At 40.6% G+C, this 25927-nt stretch overlaps 1 protein-coding gene across 8 annotated transcripts in view; it reads right to left on the bottom strand.

Moving 5' to 3' along the window:
* nfat5b (nuclear factor of activated T cells 5b) overlaps nt 1–25927 on the bottom strand; it is a 48707-nt gene that overhangs the window by 17298 nt on the left and 5482 nt on the right. For 4 of the 8 annotated variants that reach the window (XM_063475481.1, XM_063475490.1, XM_063475495.1 and 1 more), the window contains exons 2-8: nt 10773–10898; nt 5977–6583; nt 4773–4959; nt 2049–2239; nt 1742–1914; nt 403–537; nt 263–315 (exon numbers count right to left, since the gene is read on the bottom strand). In XM_063475481.1, coding sequence (XP_063331551.1) covers nt 263–315; nt 403–537; nt 1742–1914; nt 2049–2239; nt 4773–4959; nt 5977–6583; nt 10773–10898 — 1472 coding nt within the window. Of the gene's footprint in view, nt 1–262; nt 316–402; nt 538–1741; nt 1915–2048; nt 2240–4772; nt 4960–5976; nt 6584–7095; nt 7168–10772; nt 10899–25927 lie in introns of those variants that run through there. The other 4 variants (XM_063475508.1, XM_063475513.1, XM_063475522.2 and 1 more) reach the window with 3 other exon arrangements.

Raw genomic sequence — 25927 nt, 5'->3', positions numbered from 1 at the left:
AAAATGTGAATACTTTCATTTGGCAGCTGCAGATTCATCGCTCTGGTCATTTCATTTAACAAGAGCAAAGGTTCAGACTGGACTGTTGAGACACACTCAGTAATAGCCTCTAAGATGGAGTGTAATTAGGTCAGAACACAATAAGACTACTCAAACCTTTGAACAGCAGCCATTTAAGATGATTACATCTATCTACTGAGCTCATTAGCCATTACCATAATTGTTTGTCACAAAAAAGATCAAAAATAAATAAAAAACACACCTGGTGAAAAAGCTCCATGTCAATTTCAGCCTCTGCCTTCCATGACTTCTCATCTGAAACACAGAAAAGATGTAAAGCATCGACCAGGGAAATGACCTCACCTATAATGACCATGCAAAACATAAAGGTTTACTACTGACCAGAGGCATTCTCGTGAAATATGACTTTGGTGTCTTTAAGAAAGTTTTTTCCAATGATGAAGACCTCCTCTCCACCCCTCACTGAACAGCTGTGCAGTGACTTTTTCAGTATTTCAGGCACTCCTGCTGGCTGGGCTGTAAACACAGCAAATACACATCATGCATTTACGTTTTAAAGTTTTATTTATACGTGCAACCCAGGCAGAAATAAAATGAACAGTAACAGCAAAGAAATTCATGCTAAAAGGACTGAAGCAGCAATTCAAAAAATGAATATAAAAACAAAAATTTGTAAAGTAGATTGGCAGCTTTGTTTTGCCTTTTCAAATTAAAACTTTCAGTAAATTTAAATATTTCAAAGATATTTTATCAAAAATGAAAAACTGATCACCAAGTATTGAGAAAACTGTAAATGCAAATGCTTAACATACTCTTTACCTTCAACATTGATTTTGGTGGGAATTGCCTACTGTACACCGCACCCATATCCACACACGCGCACACACACGCACGCACGCACGCACGCACGCACGCACACATTTCTGACTTCAAAGGATATTATTAACCATGTCAACTTTAAACATAACCATTACTTCCTCAGATCTAACCCAATCTTATAACTACCTCGTCGGGTCACGAGTTACAGTCTCCATAATATGACTGTATAAACAGATTTAAGTCCCCACGATATGAGTAATATCCGCCCCCACACACGCACACGTACAGACATGTACACACACTAAGATGCCAAGCAGGATTACTGTTTTTTCTTGTTTCGTGGAAAGATATTTCCCTGGGTTGTATTCTGGCTCCGTGTAAACAATAGAAGTTCACACACCTATTGTTTCGTCCTTGCCCTCTCTTTCTCCCCTGCCACTCTCAGAGCAAATTCTCCCAAATCCACTGACACAGATATTTTCTTATGGCCCTAAGCGTCTTTCCTGTTTATGAAACCAACCACACCTTTGTACTGTAGGCATTCTGTAGGCATTATTAAACAACTCAGTCTAATGGGATCTTTGTCTCCTTCCTCTCCAAATGTTGATATCAGAAGACAATAGTCTCCTGACCTCTGACTCTAAAAATGGAGAAACAGGGGCTGAAAAAAAATTCAGTTTACAGTATTGTAGTCATTATTAACAAGCATGTTACAGGTCAGCTACCCATTTTCGCACACTTAACCTGTCATAACTACATGAATATCGTAAATAGTACCTTGTAATTAAACCGTGCTGGGTAATTTTCTGCACAAAGTTTTTTTAAGTGGTTTAACTAATATACCGACTTCACAACATAGTATTTCCAGTCAAATAGTGAAAGTATGAGGAAAATGACTTACTACACAGGATTGGAGATGAGGGAGTCTGTAGTGTAAGCACTGAACCATCTGGACGGGGGATGTTGACCCGAAACACGAGCCGAGCGCGTGTGCTCTTCTTCTTTGATCCGGCCACCCCAATGCGAGCCTCTACATCAGCGTTGCGAAGCTTCAGGATCCCAACACAGTCCACCCTGCAGTGAGGGGCAGTGCTAACTTGGGTTTACTTGCTCTCAAGAGGATTTTGTCAATTATAAGGAAATGTTCTTAATTGGACTAACAACTATCACTAAAACGACACAGTTTCAGTTTTAAGAAAAGCACGTACGCTAGGGCCATGTTGGAGCTTGGATCCAGGGACACTTCGATAACAGTTGTGCCTTCAATATCAATCTCCTTGCAGGCTATGGTGTTGCGACCAGTAACCCTGCAGGCTTGGTAAAACCCATGAGGCTTCACGCGGCCGGCATCGGTGCCAACGAACACCTGCAAAACCACTGGCTCGTTCACTCCCTCCAACTGTGCAAGGCAAAAACAGATGAGCAATCAAACGGAGCTCATTGTAGATCTGCTGTGTCATAACATTTTCATACAAAACTATGGAATGTAAGTAAGTATGAACTGCTTATTTTTGAAACTTCTGTGCTAATAATGAGCTCCCACTTTACACTATTCCATCATATAATGCCCAATCAGTTCTGTGCATTCAGCTGAACTTGTGCATCTTCACCTACCTGCCCTGACATTGATGGTGTCTATGTCTTGCTCAAGGACATTGTTGGCTTAATTTATTATTAGATTCTGCTTTCAGATGCAAATCGGTCAGCTTTAGTTCTTGTTGGTTTTGGTGATTGTTTTATCAGTTTGGATTTACCTGTCATTTCTGGGCTCTGGCTGCCTTTAGACCATCTCTAGAACCTGGGCAAATTAATGATCAAACACAAGACAATGTGCCTGTTGTGGTTCATGTCTGGTTTTTGTCTGCTTTTGAAGTCGGTTAACTACAGTTACAGCCATAGCTGGACTGGCCATCGATGGTGATTTTTCGTTTTTATGGGCTGATGGGTTGTTGTTTTTTTTGTAACGGTATAAACAATGAAAGGTGGTGGATTGGCCAGATGCTGGCCGATGTGTAAAAATAACTCAGTTGTTTGGTGGTGGCTATGGCGGAGCTTCCACAGAGGCCAGCAGGTGGATGAGGGAAAGGGGAGGCAGGAGGAGGAGAGACTCGAGGCGGCCGCCGGTCCGAGTGTCAGGTGAACTGAACTTCAGGTAAGAAGTTATGACCTGCAGTCTATCTGGGTCAGATATAAACCAAGTTTAGGTGTAGTTTATTTTCGTTGCGCTGACTTTTTACAGTCAGTTACAATAACTCGTACTGCGCACTAGCTAGCATGACGGAGTTTCTATACAGCTGGGTGGGTGCTATGATGTTACTGATAGTGAACTTAACTTTATTCTTAAGGTTAGTTAGTAGAGTTGCCAACCGTCCCGTAAAAACGGAATCGTTCCGTATTCAGAGAAAATATTAAGCGTTTCGTATTGAGCTGAAAAGGAACACAGTTTGTCCCGTACTTCAGCTACAATGAAAAAGACACAAAGCTGGAGTTATTCTGTGTCTTTACGCTGCAGCTGTTTCTTCTTCTCTCATTCTCTCCCCCTCCCTCTCCTGTTGCTACTTCAATCATGAAACTGATCAATGATCAGCTGATCGGCTTTTCTGACGCAAGTCCCATCTCTCTTGTTTGTTTATCCCCTACTTTGCGCCAAAAAGAGGAAACCAGCGGAGGTCGCGCTAAACAACAGCAGCATGTTTAAGCTTGATCAGCTGTTATTAGAATTTATTTAATATTAATTTCTAGTATCAGCTGATGTTTGCTGGAGCCACAGCTGTAAAAGCTGCTGGTCATGATGTCGGTTTGGTTATCTGGTGAGAGGGAAACATGAAGATAAAACCAGGAGATGTCCTTACTGAATCATCAGAGCTGAACAGGTGATGGAGAAACAGGTTTACCTTTTAGGTGACATGAATGAGTTGAAGGGAAGTTATGAACTGTTTCTGAGAGACAAATAACACCAGGATCCTTTTCTAAGTAGCTGACAGCTAGTACCTGTGCAGGGGCGGGTCTAGCAAAGTTTTGCCAGGGGGCAGATAGGGCATTAACAGGGAAAGGGAGGCACAAAGAAATACTTTTCTTTCTCATTTTCATTTAAAATGTCTAGCTTTTATTAAATAATTACCTGAATCTTACAACCAAAGTTTTTATCTGATGTAAAATGTATAGAAATCATACATATACCAACAAGACAGTGTACATCACTGTCACAACAGCGTTCATTTTCATTCAAAGGCTTTATGGCTTTTCCTATAATACCTGGTGGGCCGGTCTCTAGTCAAAATGCCCGGCCGATTTTTTGTCCCAGTCCAGCCCTGGGTACAGCTTCAGTCTGAGCGAGTACATAAAATTTAATTCCTTTTTCATCAAGCTACAGCTCCTTAGAGCTTAGGTCCCTGTTTTCACACATGAACTCAAGAGAAAGTTGGATTCCTGGTAACTGATTGACAGTTTGAAGGAGCTGATTTCCTCATCCAACTTCCTCATTTGTGAACAGCAGTGAGAACTAACAGTCTCGTGAAATATTACAGACTCTGACACTTCGTTTCATCCTCCCAAGGACGTAGATATCCACTTGAACACAAGTGGAACACTTCACAAAATCATTGTCAGTGAACACAGTCCAGACCCATCACTTGGAGAAAACATTTGATGTATGTAAACACAAGAGGCCTATCTGTTAGGAGGCTCAAATGAAAATTGAGGGACCATTTTGCTTTCAAAATGACAGCAACTTGTCTTCTCAGTTCGATACAGTATTGCTAAAAAAAAAAAAAAGTTGTAGGGGAGCCCAGGAGTGCCCCAACTTCTTTGGAAAATGTTGCCAGTAATAACATTCAATATCAGCAAATACTTTCACCCTATGCTAACGTTAAACACAGGGATGCTAAAGCAATAGAATTTCAACATTAACTACAGAGGGGTTTTACAATTACCTTTACAGTAGGGAAGCCCTGCTGAGTGCGGTCCTTCACTGATCCTCTGCTGCCTTCAGTCAGATAGCGGGCTCGGTGCTGGGTCTCAGGCTGGACAAGGATCTTCAACTCTTTCCCCTCACTCTTTTGTGGGAACTGCATCGAGAGAGTTCCTCCTTTCTGAATAGTAGTCTGAGGTTCATCAGAACTGCAGCAAAGACCAATTTGACAGAGACACGAGCAGATGACCTCTAATTCTAACATTTTCATGTAGCCTATGATGGATTAAAAAGTCTTCAACTTAATCCATGCAAGTGTTTGCAGCAATGTTAGGTTCAGAACCCCAGTTTAAATAAAAAGAACCCTAACAGTATTATATATCTGTATGCAATTGGCTGGGGTTTGCTGCAGTACAAAGCTCTCAGTCACAACAGTGAAACTGCTCTGAAGTTGCCATGGTGCTCTAAGCAATGCAGAGTTCAGAGGGTGTCCATCAACCAAACATTTTCTATCCCCAGCTCCTAAAACGTTCAGCCTTATCTGTTTATTTAATCTGCTCTGCTTATCCTAGGTCTTTGAGAAGGGCTCTGTGATTCACTGTGGCCGACCATTGTTTGTACTTCAGTATCCTGCCCCTCCCTCCCCTCTGATCTAACCGCTCTCCTTCAGTCAAAGTGTGGTGGGAAATTTAGAGCCAGATCAGTTTGGTAAAGATTTCCATCTGTCGGTGTGTGCCAACGTGTCATTTCGTGATACTACCTCCTTCTACAATAACGATGAGGGCTGAGCAAAATTATTAAAACGGGTCTTTAAAGTTATAGTCAGAGAAAGGCTGAGTACCCAAGTAACTACTAAAGGGCTGGTGCAACTATCAAATGAAACTATTAAATGAACAAAAGGTTAGCTAACAAGTGAGTCAACAATGTCCTAAAGCGATGTGTTTTCTTTACTTACTGATAATGTAACATAATTTATTTCAAAATCAATTCTATTTATATAGTGCCAAATCACAATAACAGCTGCCTCAAGGTGCTACAATAGTACAGAAAAAACATAGAAAACCCCAACAATGATATGACCCCTATGAGCAATCGCTTTGGCAACAGTGGGAAGGAAAAACTCCCTTTTATCAGGAAGAAACCACTGGAAATATTTTTGACAACTCCATGAAATGTCGAGAGGCATGTGACAAATTTCTGGTGATCATAATACAAAAAGTACAAACCTTCCTTTATGTCCTCCCTTGCTGTCAGGGCCTAGCTGCGACAGGACAAAGTGGGGGCCTTTGGCACTGTCTGCATCAAACACATCCATGCTGCCCTCCCCTGGCGGCGCCGTCTTAGGGCCAGGCCTTTGACGAGGGGTACGTTTGCGGGACTTCCGTGGCACCTCTGTGTTGTCATTGTAAGACAACGTGCTCGTCACACTGAAGTTGGACAGAGATTCATCCATCCAGATGCTGTTACTTTGCTCTGTATCCTGGGTCCCATCATCTTGGCAGGACATTCGGCTGTCATCAAACAAATCTTCTGGAGGTGGCGAGATGTTCAGTACGGTGCGACGCTTTGATGGAGTCAGTGGGTGATGCAGTGGGCCTTCCTGGGTTGTTACACCTTTTCCTCCTGCTAGCTCGCCGCTGCCCCTGCCGTTACCATTTCCACGTTCTGCTCCAGCAGCCTCTGGTACCACTTTGGTACTCCTGGTGTCGTCTGGATCAACATTACTGGCTTTAACTGGTTTCTGGTCATTGGTTAGATTACTGGAATGCATGGTGGAGCTGGAAGAGGTGGAAAAAGCACTGCGAGGGCCTTCCATGGTCAGAGAAGAGGCATCTACAGTGCAAATAATTAGATAGTTAATACAGGCATCTCAACTAATGTTGGCTAGTAGTCCCAATTTAACAGCAAAATAGTTTTTTTCTGTTTCCTTTTTTTTTGTTGCTGATTTTATTAAGTGTTTTTATACGTTATCATCCAAAAAAGAAACTCTGTGTTGTTACTAGATCTTACATATAAATATGCATCTGATTCTGATGAAGTTATAAATGTGGAATATTTGTAGCAGAGTGGAGGTGTTATGTCAAGAAGACTAAAAACGAAGACAAAGGTTGAGCAGGCCACTATATTTTATTTCAATGTACTGTAATCAACTTCAAAAACAAACAGAAATTCATTATTGCTAGCATTTTGTGCATGCTCAAATAAAAATCTCGACAATGATAATATTGTACAATATGAGGCATGCCAATTATGGGAACTTTTCATTTATTTATATCTTGCTTTCTATCAGTGTTCATTTTGGGGACTGAGCGTAGCCGCTGAGACAAAATAAACAAGCTTCTGACCTAGGAAGCAGAGAACTGCAGACCATTTTCTGCATATAAAATGCAGACACTCCCTGCTTCATAGGGAACTTCCTGGAATATAAAAATGAGACAGCGAATAAGCAATAAAAGCTGAACAGTAAAAAAACGTATTCAGATTTTATTAAAAAGAAAAGAAAAAAAGAAATCAATAGAACAGGGAAATTTGTTTGGCAAAAATAATGTTGCTTCAACATGCTTATATACACTGATCAGCCATAACATTGAAACCACCAACATAACAAGGAATACAGTGGTAAATGTCAGGGGAGTGGGACACGTTAGGCAGCAAGTTCTTGGAGCAGACGTGTTAGAAGTGAAGGAAATGGGCAAGCACAAGGAACTGAGTGATTTAATACAGTGGCCATCCTGTCCCATGTCTCTGGTACAATGTGCACATAAGCACATAAGCAGGATCGTGAGCCCTGTTGACGGTTGGGTGCGTGCACCTCTTTCACCTGGTAGCAGCAGGACGCACTATGGAAAAACGGCAAGCCACCAGAGGCAGTGTGACACTCCAGACAATACTAGCTCCTAACAATCTTGTGTATTGTTACGTTGATGCATGTCACCTATCTAGACACTCCAGCAGACCATGCAAACGCATTCACTGTATTTCAGCTTCCACCAGGAGAATTGACACTGCAAATGTGCTCTGGAATGGTTTGAGAAGCATAAACAGATCAAGGTGTGGCCTGAAAATTCCCCATATCACAATCTCAGTGAAGAAGGATATGAAAGAAAAAAAAATAGCGTGATCTACAGATCACGACAATGAAGGCTCTGCTGCTGACATCTTGGTGCCTGGAGGACACCTTTAGAGGTTTTGCAGAGCTATCGTATTTGGCAAGCGGTTTTAATGTTGTGGCTGGTTGGTGCACACTGTTATTTCAAAAGCATTTAAAAGAGTTTAAAATGAACTATATAAAGAGTGTGGAGAAAGGATGGTTAAATGGCAGATTGTAAACAAAGAGTTAGACTGGTCTTGACATTGTTGACATTTGGATGAATCACTGGTTTACAAGAAAAAAAAAACGGCTGGAAGAAAAAAAGAGCGCATAAAACGCATGAAGATAGTGTCATTTTGAGCAAGTATCATGAGACAAAAACACATATGATCAGAAACCACAATACAGAATTGGCAACAAACAAATGAGAGCAAATGATTAATACTTCAAACAACAAATTATTTCTCCAAACAACCAGGAAAACAACAAAACTATGGCTGTTTCTCGCAGGACATCATGCACAAATTGCTTGATAGTAGTCGCCCATATTGGACGTGAGACAACTACATGTCGCGCTGGGGGTGGGGGTTGTATTCTTTGACTGGCTGGTGAGGTGAAATCAGTCAGAAAGAGGCCGCTTCACCAAAAACCTCTTTGTGATTGCATTGTTCACTATCAGATAGCAGTGGCTGCCTGCAGCTTGCATGGACGATGCCGACTTGTCTTCAGATGCTCGCTAACTACTCAAGTGAAATTTATTTGCATAGCCCTGTTCAGACACCAGAATGCTTTACAGAGGGACATTTAAAACTTTTAAACATATCACCTTATGACGTGTGTACAGTCAATCCTAGAAATGTAAAGGCAATAATCAGAAGTTAAAAAACAAACAAACATAAAAAAAACTGGAGTTGTAACCAATCTTCACAGATGTCTTCCTACTTTTATCTGGCACAATAAAGTCTACTACAGGTGTAACAGGCAGCTGGATTTGCAGTGACAAACTGTAGGAAAACTTGAAAAAGTGTAACGACAATGGAAAACGTTCACTTTCTAAGCAAAAAGCTTTACCCTAGCACTGGAGCCAAAACATTTCAAAAGGTACAAGTTTTACTTTGAATGCAAAAGGTCTCCATTTCTGGTTGGTTTTGCACTTTTCAGAGTTTCACTACCGCTTGTAGAACAGCCAGTGAGTGTCTGTGAAACATTTTTAGTCTGTTCCATGCAAACTTTAGGCGACCATGGCAATCTGTCACCAACCAAAGCAATTGCAAGGTGGTTTATGCCAATTAGTCAAGGAACCCCAAAATTTCACAAGTGATGGGAAAAGACCATGGGATGTTTAGCTGGTCTCTAGGCCTGTGTGACTGGGATCTTATTCACTTGACCTAATATTGTCACATGTCCAAAATGGTAAACAATTTAATGTCAAATGGTTAGCAGTCATGTGACTGCAAAACATCAATAGGCACAAATCTATTAATGAATTATTTGGTCTACATCAGTGGTCGGGAACTCCAGACCAAAGGGCCGGTGTCCTGCAGGTTTTAGATGTGTCCCTGATCCGACACAGCTGAGTTAAATTGCTTGAAGTTCTCCAGAGCTCTGGTACTGAACCAATCATTTGATTCAGGTGTGTTGACCCAGGATGATATCTAAATGGGATGATATCTAAATATCTACCAGGAGTGAGGAACTCCAGGTTGTGGAATTGCTTGTGGAAGCAGTGACCTGTGACTGGTATTAAAAAAAAAAAAATCAAAAGTAGGCAATGAATAGAACCTACCATAAAGTCTGTATCATAGCAGTCTGTACTGTCAAAGTCCCATGCATGCAAAAGTATCACAACTGACTTGATTTCGGAGTCTGGAGCTCCTGGACTTTCTGAGCCTACCTTGCTTGCATTATTACCCCTAAGTGTTCATCTCTCCTCAAATAACTACTGGAACAGTCACTTAAAAGTCTCAGGTCAGCTGAAGCATTTGAAGTGAACATAGAACACCAAGTTAAAACATCAAAAGGTAAATTAGAAAAAATAAAATAAAATCAGTGACACAGCACTTTTTGTTGTTTCTTTGTTTTTAGAAGCACATGCTGAGATTTTTAATTAATCTCTAGAATCTTTGCAAAACTCTCATGTGTTCATTTCCACCATGAAACCATAAACCCAACTGCAACAATGGCGGGTAAAAGATAAGCTTATCTTCACACATTCAACAATCTGTGGCTCACCCTCCGATCAGGATCTAAATCTGGAGCTCTCAACAAGCTAACAGTCCTCAAAAAAAAATGGGTAACTTTTACTTGTGCAGGAAATAGTCATTAGCTGTTAATTTATGCTGGACTTCTGTGTTGGTCATTAATAAGATTTTCTTCTGTAAATAATAGCGCCACCTTGGAACTGCAGAATGGTCAACAAGGTGATTACAGCCATTCAAAGCTTCTTAATTCTCTGAAAAAAAGGCTAAGAAAAAAAAAAAGGGTAAGTAGATTTAGTCTGTGGGGTAATGAATAACAGGCCTTTGCCGTGGCCTCATATTCTTATGGTCTACAATCGTTCTACTTTGCAGTTTAATTACCATTACGCACTAATATCATTGTCTTAGAACATGTGCATAAACCATATTTCTAAACTGTTGCTACAAGAGACCACAACATATAGTACATAGCAACATGTGAGTACAGGCAGCTAGCCATGTTCAGCTGCCATTAACTTCCCTCACCAGCCTTTTATTATTGTTTGTTTTGTTTTTTCCTTCACGTGAGAATCACAGAGGAGCACGATGGTTGCCTGACTGGCTTTCTTGCCACATGCAGGTGTTTGTTTGCCTGAAGGTACAGACTGTAACATGAGTTGTACTTTTTTCAGGGTGGGGCATGATCAGTCCTGCTTGCAGAGGAGAAATAAGGATAAGAGAAGCAGGATCCTACCTGATGCTAGAGAAGCTGAAGGGAGAGGCCCTGCCTCTCCGCCGCTCTTTTGACTCATGACTTTTGGGCTTTGCTGAGTGGATGAAGGCAACTGCAGCTCTCTGGGAAGAAGGTCATACACTGACTCTGTTGTGAAAGGAGGGGGGAACCAATAAAAGCGACAGTAAGGTGACAGATTTACAGGATCTCAACAGCTTTTGTTGAGCACCATCAAATGTGTCAGCTCCATGACCGAGTTGTAAACGGGAAACCTGAAAGTGATTAAACCTTTTTGGTTTTGGCTCATACTTTCTTCTGAAATTATATAATTACACAGCAATGTCATATCACCACTCTTACACAATTATAAGAACCACCATGACCTTGTTGGCAATGACTCCAACACAATGACACACAAATAACCATTATACAAAGCTAGGGCTATTGGAACACTGCACTGGAACATATTTCACCATCAGTTCTGATGCCAAACGCGTCTTCACCTTCTCACTAAAGCCAAAGCCAAAGCCTGCCGCAGGCTGCAAGTATGAATAGCCATGCCACACCTTTCACCCAATTTGCTGACAGACTAAAAATTCAAGGGGAATTCAAAGCTATATAATGTGACTGACATTAGATGGAAATGTATGTAAAGAATCTTTGCATATCAGAAAAGCAGCATCGTAGTTTTTAAAAGATTTACTAATTTATCACGTATCTTCTATAAAACTACTGATGTCACAACAGACAGATAAAAATAGCATAGCTGCAGCCAATGCGAAGATATTATCTAATTTCCTACATTCTTCTTGCTTGTTAAAGCCTGACGGCTGCATTAGCTATAATGCAACACGCTACTAACAGTCCAGCCAGAGATTCAGGTGTGTTCTGTTATACTACAGAAGGCACTAATGTTGCCTCGGGCTAATGGCTGTAAACAGAGATGATAGGTGGCCACAGGGGTCATGGAAGTTCACTCCCTTTTAACACTTCTCCCATTTTCAACTAGCAACTTGTAGTGCTTAAATGACTTCATTTACGGTAATTTAGCACATTCCTTACTGACACAGGAGCCTTTATCCACCATGTTTTCACATATAAGCAAAAGCACTCCAACACTGTATTATAACATGAAAAAAATGATGCCATCATTGAAGTTCATCATTAAAGTTGCTGCAAAATATGAATAATAATAAAAATCAGTACAGGCAAGAAGATAAAGAAGAAATTGGAAAGACATCTAACGTGTCAACTAAAGATGAGAGAATCACTACAGTCATGAAAAGAAAACAAAAAAACAAGTGAGAAAATGCCAAGAAATTAGGTTGTGAATAATGACATCCATCGAGGATGAAATGATGCCCATTTTCACTCAAGACTATGTGTGAAATATCTAGAACTTTTAAAAATTTCTCTAAAAGTATGTTTCATAAAGGTGGGAGGTAAATTAAGCCATCATTACTTTCAATATAAAGACATTTGTTTACATTTCCGAAACAGCAGGACTTTGATTATTTGTGCTCACAGTCTGAGGCGGTTCATTTGTTTGCAGCACACAAACAAATTCAGGTAAGAAAATTTGTGAGTGAAACTTTTGTACGCACAGTTTAAGCACAGATTTGTGTGTATGTACTTGTGCATACACCCATTGCCCCCTACTATACAGCATCCAAAACTGAAAACTGCATATTTTTTTCTCAGAGGACGGTCGGTAGAATCATATATCTGAAGTAGTTAGTCAAGACTCAGAGTACACTTTTGGGAAAACCCAAACCACATGGGGAAAAAAAAAACCACACACACAGGTTGACAAGACACTTAAGACATATCAAAAGCTGTAGTATGCAAAATAAATAGCAGATCTCATTACAGACCAAAACAGGGTCATACAAAGCCTTTTTCTCTCCTCTCTGTGCCCCCTTCTGGGGCAACAGGACATGGAGAAGGGAGAAAGCCTTGGGTCAACAGCATGACAACACTTTTACTAGCAGCCTGATTCATCATCCAAATATTATGGTATGAACTTAGAGCGGCCATTACAGTCGCCTGACTCTCTTCTCTGCCAACTGCCAGCTTTAATTACTTGCAGCTGAGTCCCAGGGTTTGGTGTGTATATCAGATACGTAACCCTCCCATTGTTACCACTCGCTGTGTACAAAAGACAAACCTGGGACATACTGAAACCAGCCCATGCCTCTTCATTCCCAAAGCCCTCCAGCCTCTTACAGCTCGGTTTAGAAGAGCAGGGAATGCTGGTTCCCAGAAAGAGGCTTAAAAGTGGACCCAACAAACTCCTAACTCCCAGTGAACCACACATACACAGAGGATTCTAGTGTGGTTTTCCTCGGGTTAAAAAAAATTATTATTTTTTTGGCTCCGTTCTCAAAACAAAATCAGAGACACACATGCATGCACACAAACATATCCCACCGCTGCCACAAAAACACTTTCCCTGCCCGTGCATTTACACTTTTAACTTCTTGGGCCTCACTGACTGCACATGCAGCAACATGTGCTCTCAGTGAGCAGCCCTTCCAGTAAACAGATTGCCAACCACACAGACAGAAAATATGTACTCTTCTCTCACAGCAGTAGTGTCGAATCACTGGCTGGCCTGTTCAAAGTGTTTCCACAGTCCCTTGGACTTTCTTTTTTTTTAGAGGGCTGAATGAAAATTCTTATTTTGCTGCATGTTTGTTTCCTCACGCACAGACAGAGTGCAGTTCTTTATTTACACGTGACAAAACACTGTTCCTTTCACTCTGAAGATTTAAAAAAAAAAAAAAACCCTTGCTAACTGGGCAATAAACTGTACGGACTCACACACCACGTGATGTTTTGATTTTACCTTAAGACTACAGCGATGTTGTGCAGTCCACTGGCCACAGAGGAAAACCTCTCATTTTGTGTGATAATCATAACAACCAGAATAATTCACACTGACACATGTGGTTAGTTTTGATCAGTAGCACTCATGCTAACAATGCACTGAAATATGTGTGTATAAAAACTGAACTGACTCACAGCTAAACTAACAAACCACACACACACACTCACAATCTGAGTTTCACATCAGTAATTCTGCACAGATCATACTCATCATGCCTTGTGATATGTTTATGTGGCAAGTAGTGCAGACTTAAGATGAAAAAAAGAAGAAGAAAGAACTCACCATGTGAATGGTAGGACTTACAATCCCATTCATTTCCCTCACATTCCTCCTGCTTGCTCTTACTAGCCCTGGCACCTTGGGCGTGGCACTGGTTTTTTAGCCGAGTGACTGATTTAACTCACTTCTGTCCCCCTCCTCCACTCCACCTACATCTCTCCCCGTCTTGTTTACTGTGCTCCAGACCCTTTGCTGTAGTGCATCCTGCTCAACAGGTTAGTGGTATTGTCATGTGGAATCCTGTCATGCAGAAACCAAGCAGTAGTGCAACGTACTTGCTGAAAAATTTCAGGCTGCAAAGACTTTGTGGGATTTCACAAAATGCAATGAGGAGCACAAGCTTAATCGATGGGCAACTGCAGCAAACCATCTACAGCAACCCTGAAATGTTTACAGCCGACCTACATGTAGGCTACCAGGGACTCCATAGCAACAGAGATCGGGAGACAACTCTTTTGAGTGTTTGTCTCGCTTCTGAGCCAACATGGAGAAATTAGAAAATAAGCAGTATTATTAAGGCATAAATGAATACAGGTTTATACCTGAGCAATGAAGTCCGAACATATATAAATAAAAATCAGTATGTGGCTTCAGTTTATAACACCGTACTAAAATCTCACTCCATGTTATTGTTACCACCCACTACTAACAGATAACAGCAATGACCCAGTTTTATACTTACACTGGACATTTTAACGAAGCTAAAAAAGGCAACATGGTTAACGCTAAAGCTACCCAGAGCTTAGAGCCAGTCAAAGTCAGCAGTCTCAGTATGAACAGTGAAAGAATCAAAGCAGTTACACAGAACAGACAATAAGTTAGTAGTAACTTGCATATTTTGTGATCTGCTGTATTTGTTTTTATTTGAAAAAAAAAAAATGCCAGGCAAACCTTGGTGTACCACAAATCCTTTACAAAAGGTAATTATTTGTACCTTGTGGTGACTTTTTCTTCACACATTGGCTCATATTTCAAGACTGAGAATTATGTTTTTATATTTACGTTATCATTGAAGACTAAGATTAAGGGGGGAAAACTCAGTTTAACAGCAACACAAAGCACAGGATCAAAAGGAAAATACCAAAGACTTGACCCCAAAAGCCTCTTGGCAAGTTGAACAAAACTTGTCACAGATCTACGCACAATATGAATGTAGCATGTCAGCATATGTATGCAGGAATGACGCACGAGTAGACAAGTGCACGCGCATAAGTGAAATAATTTTGCAAGGTTTCCTTCTGCAGTAATTACATGGGAAAAGTCATGAGAGCCCAAAATACCACCACCAACAAGATACAGCACATACGTATGAGCCAAAACCAGATGCACTACGTATACATGACCGTATACGTAGTGCATCTGTCACACTGCATACAGGTGACTGGTATTACATAACCCAAAAATCAAAGTTGTAATTTAAACAAATTCTGCTGCACCTCGCTACATTTACATTTGCATAACAAATTAAGTCGTTAAATTTTTTTCTTGCCTTTTTTTATTTTAATGGTTGTGGCCCATAGAAAGGAATGTTGTGTTACAATCGCTTCTGCCCTGTTTTCATTAACCTCTCTGACAAGCCCACCATTTTTCTCTTGTCATAATCCTGATGCTGTGAAGGCATGTCCGGACAATGCATTTTGACAGGCTGCCACCACCACTTACTTGTGTAGAGCATAAGCCAATGTGTTCATACTCTTCAATGCTACAATGTATTTGTCCATAAACTTCTCAGAACTCTTGGTTACTGCCACGTATTTAAAAAAAAAAAATACAGAGAAGGTAGTACTTGGCTAATTGAGTAATCCCGAATATGACAACCACCCCACCCAGTATTAAACCACTTTCCCACGAATAGTAGGGCATACTATTTTATTTAATACATCACTAGTGGAAAGAAAATGCATATTTTCTAATTTATTTCATTTTTGCCAGCATATGAAATTAAATATCCTACTAATAAAAAGTAATGATACATATTTAAAACACATAATCTGGAGGGAACAAAGATGGCATTGTCCCCTGTAGATAACAAGGTTCAGATGGGAAAAAAAGTCTAAGTTTAAGTAGTAAAAACAGAGTCTTCTATAACATTATTAAGTTATTATCAAACAAAATAACTTTCATTCTGACAACACACTGTCACTTATTTCTTAAATAATTGCATCACACATGATGACTACAAAACTGTTGAAACAAAGCTTACTGTGATTAATTTTCAACCTACTGCACAATAGCAGGCAGTGTTGGTATTATGTTGGTATTATGGTGCTTAACCACATACTGCATTTGGGGAAAAAAAAACAAAACAAAACACAACACCGTCATCATTGTGTTTGGCAGTTTACCTGATGAAGAAACTCACAGGACTTACCAAAGCACAAGAAGAAACTATTTGTGAAACCACAGTTGTTGCATGTGTGTTTTATGGAGTAATACTAAGCTACAGTCCTGTGAAAAACTAAGTACACCCTCACTGCTTCCATAGGAATTTAGATGATAAGTAGTAGCCACGTACTGACAATCAAATGCACTTGGTTAACTGATCAACAGAAACTGTGAGCACATTTTGTTGCTGCCCATAAATCTGGGAAGGGAGGTTTCCAAATAATTTAGGCCATTTTTCTCCAAGTTGACCACAAGTGGAAAACATTCTTTGAACACATGAAACTGAAGAGGATATTTTTGGCCATAATGCACAGCTCTATGTTTGGCGAAAAACAAACAACATATCAGAACAAACACCTCATACCAACTGACAAGCACGGTGGTGGAGGTTGATGATTTGGGCTTAGCAGAACTTGCAGTCAACCACAAACTCTTCTGTACACTAAAGTATTCTAGAGTTAAATGTGAGGCCATCGGTTCGCCAGCTAAAGCTTGGCAGAAAACGGGTTATGCAACAGGACAATGATCCCATGCACAGCAGCAAATCTGCAACAGAATGTCGGAAAACGGAAAGAATCAATGTGGTCCATCCAAAGTCCAGACCTGAACCACATTGAAATGCTGTGCCAGGACCTGACAAGGACTGTGGAAAACGAAAGTAAACAAACCTCAACGAATTTAAGTTGTAAAAGTAAGTGCGCCAAAATTCTGACATAGTAACATGAAAGACTGGCAATCTTCCTGAAAATTATTGCTTTATGTTATTGTTGCTAAAGGTGGATCTTAAAGCTACTGAATCACAAGGTGCACTAAGTTTTTCACAATGCTGCATAATACGTGTAAAGTGCAAAGTGTACAGTAACATATGTAAAAGCGCTTTCACACTTACTTGAGTTTGCATGAGATTACACGGAACATAAACCAACTTTTCTCACTTTAACTGTAACTACTTTGTGCCCATCTAACTCTTAAAAAACATTGCTTTTACCCAAATACTTAAAAAGACAAAATTTCATCTTTCCTCTCAATAGAAATGTAAATTCCCCAACTTTTGTTTCAGGGTATATTGGAAAAGTTGGCCTAAAAAGGAAAAAAATCAAAGTACAAATTTAGAATGTGTGTTTTTAATTAGATGCATCTGAAATAAACAATATATTCACTTGAGTTTTGTCAACATTTTCTATTTTGACCATCACCTCGTCCTTGTCACATGTTTTTGAAAAGAAAAAAAAAATCTTACACACTGTTCTTTCCACACAGCGATCTAACAAAGTAAAAGTCAGTGAAGCCTTGGAGCGGGTCAAGTTATTTGTGTCACACCAGGTTCAGCATTTGTGGCATGTAGCCCTTTTATCCCAGCTAATCCTGCAGCAACCAGGAACAACCTCCATGCGTCATCTTACATGGCTTGTTTTCAACAGACACCTACCACTATGCTGGCTTTACAAAAAAGCCCACTGAGACTCTATGAGGGCCAAACCACACATCCACAAGTCATCTTTGAAAATAAAGTAGGTCACTTATCATATTTATTATCTAAACAGTACCACGATGAAGTCTGTTTTACTGTGAGCAGATACTACTGGAAAAGAAAATAGTGACAATCTGACTGAACTTAATGCTCTTAAGCCCATCTACCTTTAGCTCTGTGCTTACCAGTGGACCCAAAAGACAAAATGGTCATTCAACTTAACCTGAAAGCGTGACTTCAAAAAGCAGTGGAATTCAAACTATTTGCAGTGGACGGCTCACACAAAGGCTCGCAAATACAGCATGGTCAGCTTTGAAAGCAAGGCTGTCACAATATAAGATTCTTACCATTGTGTTTGCCACATTTAACCCAAACCTGGTCACACCGTGTTTTTAAACAAGTCAATTATAGAATGTGAGATTAGGGATTCCTATAACCTTGCAACCTGGGTTGCAGTAATGTCATATGAATCTATAAATATTTACATGATCAGGGACAACTGACACAACATATCTATGTCTGTGTAGATGCCTCTCAGTTGCATCACTGTCATACACACAGGTAGTGTGGGTGAATTTCAATTCTAACCAAATGTGCAAGGAGAATCATATTACCCAGTATTTTGTGTAGCGTCACTTAGACCAGCCTGCGCAGCCTGTGATTGGTCGGCAGACTCAAAGACACCATGACATTGCTGAAAGGCCTGTCACACTGGCCTAGAGACCGGTCAACAACCTCATGGCAACGCACAATCCTTGCGACCTGCAGCAACCACTAAATGAGTGAAATTCACATTTTACTCACATATGTGGTGGTCATCGAGGATGTTTTAATGTTTCTGAAAAACTTGGAGTGTTATCTATTGAAGGAAAACAAAAAGACTCTTAAAAAGGTTCATCTTCAATACCAGTGCATCATCATGATGGTGCCACTTGAGAGCCAAACAGACACACTGTGGCAATTTTACACATAAAACGTGTATATTTACATCTACTAATACATGCACACATTTTGATTGTCCTGCGTTTCCAAATAAATAAGTAAATGTTTTAAACGGACAAGGAGTCCAGAATCTTTTCTTACCGACGGCATGTAGAATTTACATTATATGAACAAAATCGGTGTACCACATCCACATTACATCAACAGAATACCTTTACGCTCGTGTTAAAGTCAGAGGAGGTTTGGGGCTCTGCAGTTATTAAATGAACAAAACACTGATGGCTTTTATGCACCATGGGCCTTACAACCAGGAGACCTCACTCTTAACTTTAGCGGTTTACCACTTGGTGGCCAAGATGCCATGGTTTGCAATCACTTACATCGTGGTTCATCGTGGACTACCTACGAGGGAATAAATTTCACAAACTGACTTGTTTCAATGGTGGCATCCTATTTCAGTACCATGCTCAAATTCAGTGTGCTCTTTAGAACAGCCCATTCGCTCACAAAAGTTTACAAAGGCAGATTGCATAGCTGAGTACTTGATTTTACATATCACATATGCACCCCTTTGCAACCTAAGTGTGTGGCCCATGTGTGACCACCTGAATTAAAATACTAAAAGTGCAAACACTAGCCGAGAGAGTGTTGGAAATAAAATTGAATTCATATTCTTTATGAGCCAGCTCTAACATACGAAGTAGACTTAACAGAGAGTGATGATATATACTCCTGCAGAAACTGCATGTCTGTATATCAACCTCTTTTTTTTCACCCCCAAAAAAAAAAGAATAGCAAAAATGTGTTTTATTTGCAATGTCGCAGAAAACAATTACTTTAAAAAAAAAAAGGACGATCAAACCATAAAATTTCCAGTGAATTCATGTCTAACTGCTGATGAGAAGTCTTCCGAGCCACCGTTTCCAGTGAATCAGAAGACACACACACACACACACACACACACACACACACACACACACACACACACACACACACACACACACACACACACACACAGGAAGTGTGATGTGATAAAACAGGGATTTCTGACAGGTTCACAGGAAAAGTGATGACCCAACAGGAAGTGTCTTTGAATATACTGACAGACAATTAAATATATTTACAAGTGTGTTTAAAAAAAAGGGGGGGGGCACCCTAGCTTCTTACACTGGAACAGTCACTATCAGCGTCTTTTTAATATAATACTATCCTGGACTACCCTGAGACTTTTTAATGCAACAACTCATTTCATAATTAATATAAAGTATGTATGCACATCATAAAATCAGCATCTGTGGAAATTTATTAGTAGCACAGAGCCACTGCACGTCGAGTGTACTTAATCTATTATGTCAGTATATAACATTATGCAAAAATAGCTTGTAGTGTCACAAAGGTCTGGTTTTGGAAACTCCGTGGGCTGATTTCTGATGGAAGCTGTTGACTTTAATGATAAGAAGGGTGAAATAAACGTTTTAAAAAAATCTGGCACTGAGAGAACATTTAGAGTCCACTGGGAAGGTCTTGATGTGCACCAAATCTACACTGAAAAAGTCCAGAATGTAGGACTAGCTCCTAATACTAATGTTTTTCAGAACAATAACTGCTTTGAATTCTTATCCTTGTGTTGTAGATTTTATTTCTTTGTAATATTTTCAAGATTTCTATTGACAAACTGTTGTGAGACAGCCTGTAGACTAAGCCTATAACTTTACCACTTATATAGGAAGACTTACTTCCAAAAAAGGATTGAGAATGAGTTGCCAGGCAAAAGTCACAACAGAATGCAAAGATTAACCAAACTCCACTATCGCAAAATGCAGTTTGCTCTGGCAGGGTTTAGGTCACTAACTGAAAAACAAAAACAAGGGGTGATATTGGGATATTGGAACTTGTGTTGAAATTTGAAGTCTGCATGTTAGTCTAGTTGCCTGGACATGCAAAGATTGGCACCCAACAATAGCTTTTGATCCAGAAGCCTCTTTATGTAATTTCTGTTGACTCCTAAGGCAAAAATTCCTTCCAAATAGCATGCTTACTACTCTGCCCCACGTGCTCAAACAGGTTTACGTCAGACTGCACACTTAAGTCTGCACCTTTACTCACTGAAGAGGAGAAAAAAGATGCAGACTCATATTTCTGTTGTTCATTGTTCAAGCAAGCTGTGGCTTGTTGATATGGTGAGAAATGAACAGTTTTTTCTGCTAATGAACTGGTATTTGACTCATCAAAAAACAAAGAAACAAAACAAAACAAAAAACTCTGCCAAACTAATAAATAAAGGAGTGGCAACAGGGACTGCACAGATTATACAGTAATAATGACATAATAAAATGCCTTTATCATTAATACAATGATGAATGAGTATGGCTTGCATAAGGAGGATTAGTTCTATACAGTATCTATAGTATTACAGTTTTTACAGTCGTATGGTGAGACCAGGTTCACTGTATCTTGTCTTGTCGTGTCTCAAGGGAGATATTTTTACTGTGTATGTTTGGGGGGGGGGGGGGGGGGGCAAACCTGAACTTTGATTTAACAAGAAACTATGGCAGGGCACCGCAAGGTTAAAAAGACCATAATGCAATCAAGCAGATAAGCAGTGGCTTTTAAATAGCTACCGAATGTTTTGAAAAACATGCAGTTAGAAGCCTTGTGACCACATGTCACGCTCTAGATATTTAAGATTTGACTTTATCATAAAAAACTGACACGATTAATGATTATCCAACCTAAGTACACTGGTTTATTTTGCATCAGGCATCGTCTATACAATACCATCATTTACTTTTACTTATCATCATTTAGTTTCAAAAACTCAATAAAAGTGAAGCACGTCTTTAACTCTTTGAATTTTGTGGAACAATGTGGGGTTTAAAGCTGAGGGCAAAATTGCTGCGGTAAACCACAGACAAAATAAAAATAATGCCAAAGTTAAAAAAAAATGTTTTCAATGTCAGAGTGGAAAAGGAAAAACTGTTTGGTAAGGTCACACAGGTCTGGAGACCCATTAGTGTCTAGGGAAAAATGTGTATGCCCCAACCAGTAAGCAAGGGTTTCCTGAAGACTGGTAACAGTTTCACCTAGCAACAAACGACAAAGAGGTTGCTGCATCAAAAACCTCCTTGTGATTGCTTTGATTGATAGCACATTGTAGACAAAGTCAATGCACTACAGCAAACACTTGCTAACTAACCACTAAGTGGTAGTGAAACTTGAAAAAGTGTGACCAAACCAAAGACAGAGATTTCTTCCTTGTGGTCTTTAGCGAGAGTGGGACTATAGCAATTGATTTCACAGCAGGCGTTCACAACTGGTGGTTGCTAGGCAGGAGAAGGTGGAAAAAGCTGATACTTTTGGTCAGGGTTCTATGTCTGATGCAAACAGTGTTATCAGAGGGTGAAGACGAGCCTCCGTGCAGATGTTTGCATGCACTCCAATCTGTTGTGTTTGTGCAGACGCTACTCTAAACCCTGCGCATGCATACTTTTCATGTGTGACGTAAAAAGTATATTCTTGGCTTCGCTGGATTGAATGTGGGCCAAGTGAGAGTGCACAACAAGAAGAACAAGCAAGGATACAATCAATGACAGGATACAGGAGGACATCAATGCTGCAGTTCATTCCAGCACAAATTACCTGCCGGTCTGCTGGGGAAGCCAGATGACTCAGAAAGAAGAAATGAAAACACAGGATACTGGCATACCACAACTGCTGGCTCGCGAGGTGGATCGCTTGAGCACTTTGTGACAAAGAATTCGTCATTACTGAATGTTATGAAATACCTTTTTGTGTGAGGAAACTCAGAGCTGTGACAAAATGTGTCAAACGCAGGAGAAAAAAAAAAGCCCTCACTAATGAGATATATCCCTTACAGGCATCACAAACCTACAACAGGATTTTAAAGCTAAATGACAGCAGCTATGCTGTATCTGCAGGGGAGGGGGGAAAAAAGAAAGAAAAAAAAAAAAGCTCAGAGAATATATCATATGTTCATAACCAAGTAACATTTCTTCTGCTTGAACTGGCTTGCAGACCTTAACACAGCCTCAGATTCACCTTTCATTTCATTTTGTGCCAGGATATTAACAAACGGCTACAGATGTGATTAAACTGACTCAGCGCTGAAGGAAAATTGCCTTAGCTCTGGCTCTGGATCTGCAGGAAAATAAAACCATGGATGGAGTTCAAAGTCTCAAAAGAGAGCCACATGTGCAGTCTCAATCAAGCCCAAACAGCATGAAGGACAAAAGGGGGAAAAAAGGTAGCAATTTCAATTTGATGTATTTATGCAGCTTTGATTAAAATGTAGAAATCCATAAGGGCTTAGAACAACACAAGATACTACTATGTACTGTGTGAATCTGCCTGAAAGAAAAAGCCCAACCCTAAATATATGTGCCAGCAAGCATGTGTGAACACATACATGAAGTTAGTCAACAGGTCCTTTGTGCATGTTATCATGTTTCCTCGCCGTCGCCTGCAGTGCTTCCGGCAACTGCTACAACTCCGCTGCCAGCAGTATCACCACCTGCTCCATCGCCGGCGGCTTCCACACCGTTGCCAGCAGTTCCACCACCTGCTCCATCACCTGCGGCTTTCACACCGTCACCTGCAGCGTCACCTTCCGCAGCTGCCACGCTGCCGTCGGGTTCCAGCCTCTGCCGCCTCTACATTGCTGTCCGATCTGGCTCGGCCTGAACCACCTCGCCCTTGCCGGCCACTTTCCAGGCCTCAAGCTGGACGTCATCGTCGTCGAGGGCGGCCCCCTGAACGAGGTCGCCACCGCCTTCCGCGCGGCCGGCCTCCGGACCTGCTCTGTCGCCACTGTTGCTTTCCGCACGGCCGGCCTCCGGAACTCCTGAACTGTGGACTGTTGGGCCAGTGGCCTCTGGATCAGCCACTGGGCTGGTTATGGACTGTTTTTCAGGCCTCAGGGCCTTTGATGGACTTTTGGTTCGGGACTCTGTTTGCCCGAACTCCTGTACCCTTTGACTTTTGGCGCTCCTGTTTTTGTGTTGTTCCGAGCCCTACATCCTGGGCCCCCCGCCGCCCGCCCAGGTCTGGTGGTTTGTTTTTGGGGCTGTCTGGAGCCAGCCCTTGAGGGGGGGGTACTGTCACGGTCCTGGGTCGGTGACCCAGTGTTTTTGGTTTTGTACTTTTACTTTTGATTTCATTACGAAGTATGACTGTTTGTTTTGGGTTCTGTCCTAGTATTTCAGCTTCCTAGTTTTGGTAGTACTTCCTGAGTTCTTGTTTTTAGGTTTTGTTATTTGGTTTTCCAGTGTTTATTCTGTGCTCCCTCTTCTCTGTGTTCCTTCTGTTTGTCCATGGTGTTATTTTGTCTGCTCATGAGTCTGCGTCTGTTAAGCTCTGTGTCTCGTCTGGATCTCTCTGTCTGTCGTGTACTTCCTGTTTTACTTTGTAGGTCTGTGCCTTATGTCTGTGCGTTCAGCTTTGTGCCCCCCCCCCCGTCTCGTCAGTGTAATCAGCGTCAGCCGTGTCTCCCAGCTGTTTCCTCTTAGCTCTGTTCACCTCTTGTATTTAGTGTCTGCGTCTTCCCCTGCTCATTGTCGCGTCGTACCCTCTCTTTCACTGTGTGTGCCAACCTGTTTAGTTTGTTCCGTATTCCCAGTTTAGTTAGTTTTTCCGTTCAGTTTATTCCCAGCAATAAAGCTGAGTTTTCTGAATTACTTCTGCCTCCGTGAGTCCTGCATTTTGGGTCCTCTCTTCCTGCCTGCCTGCACACAGCCATGACAAGGGGTTTGTTGTAAGGTTGGTATATCGGATTACCCAAAGTACGTGTTCGGGTTTCTGATTTCAGCGTACATTTAAAACACCAAACTCTAAAGTAAACACGTTTTGGGTTACTATTTGTCTAACAATTGGACAATAAAGTTTTATCTTTTTATTATTTGTTAATTATTGTAAACTGACCACTATGTATTTATACACAAACACAGACTGGCTTGATAGGAACTTGCATGCACATTTGGTTTATTTAGAAATAACAGGAAAGAAAGAAAAAGAAATGAATAAATGTGTGAATTCAATTTAACAGTCTCTTACTTTGAACCAGAATACAACACGCATTGTGCTTACAGCCTAGTTATGAGTTTCAGACACCTTAAACTGCCGCATGTCACCTGCCAACGGAAAGAGCGCGGCAAGCCAAGATTCACCGCACTCAATATTTAATGTCTTAGTTCAGAATCATCTTGCTTGGGCCAGAAACGCAAGGGCAGGCTGTAAGATGTCACAGGTGCTTTGGGCTTTTCACAGAAGAGTGTTGAGAAATATTCTCCAAGATCTGTGCAAGCAAAAGCGTTCAGGCGCTATGCTCGAGTCCTCTTCCTGTTATTTTGCATTGGAAATCCTGAACTCGGGACACTACAGTACAGCGGACAGGACTCTTTGAAACATGGTGATGGACACAAAATTAAGTGGGACAAATACAATACAATGCTCCACTTCATACCCCACTACTGTAATTTTTCTCAGAGCAACACCTGTCTGGCAGATAATCTCCTTTCAACTGCTGAGAGCAGCAATTCATGAACACAATTAACCTGCTCACCTAAAATAGGCCAAGGAGACAAAAACTCTTTACTTGATTACTTATTAAAGGCTGGTTTCTGGCAGAACCGAAAAACTTTAAAAGACGCGTATAATACTCTATAAGTTCCGTGATTTCGGCAACTTCATTGCACGTCATAAAATCTATAAAGGTGCGTGCAAAGCTGTTGAATTGCAGTTTCAAAAACTAACACTTTTCAATGTCTACAAAAGGTATTTGTAACTTTGGGAACACACATTTTTTGTATATGTATGACACAAATGTGATACTAGTGCTAATTATTACAAACATGTGCTCGTTTTTGTGAAGTATTTCTCTCTTCTTTTCTTTTTTTAAGCATTAAATCTCAACACGGCTTTTGTGTTCAATGCAATACAACAAAGGGGATTTTGGTGATATAGCAATAGTTGACCTCAACAATCACTCACACACACACACACACACACAAAAAGCCACTTTAGTATAAACTTCAAGTGCTCTGATGGGTTAAAAAGCTCATATATTGATTTTCCGCAGCCAACACAAAGTCACAAGTGTGCAGTAAATACCAGAAGAGGCGATATTTTGACCCGACACTGATTAGACTTCTTATTGAAGTTTGGTTAGTGTTAATGATTGATCAAAGAGATTTC

This window comes from Pelmatolapia mariae, linkage group LG1 (assembly GCF_036321145.2).
Source record: "Pelmatolapia mariae isolate MD_Pm_ZW linkage group LG1, Pm_UMD_F_2, whole genome shotgun sequence".
In the NCBI taxonomy this organism is placed as follows: domain Eukaryota; kingdom Metazoa; phylum Chordata; class Actinopteri; order Cichliformes; family Cichlidae; genus Pelmatolapia; species Pelmatolapia mariae.
This window is presented reverse-complemented; position numbering and strand designations above follow the sequence as displayed.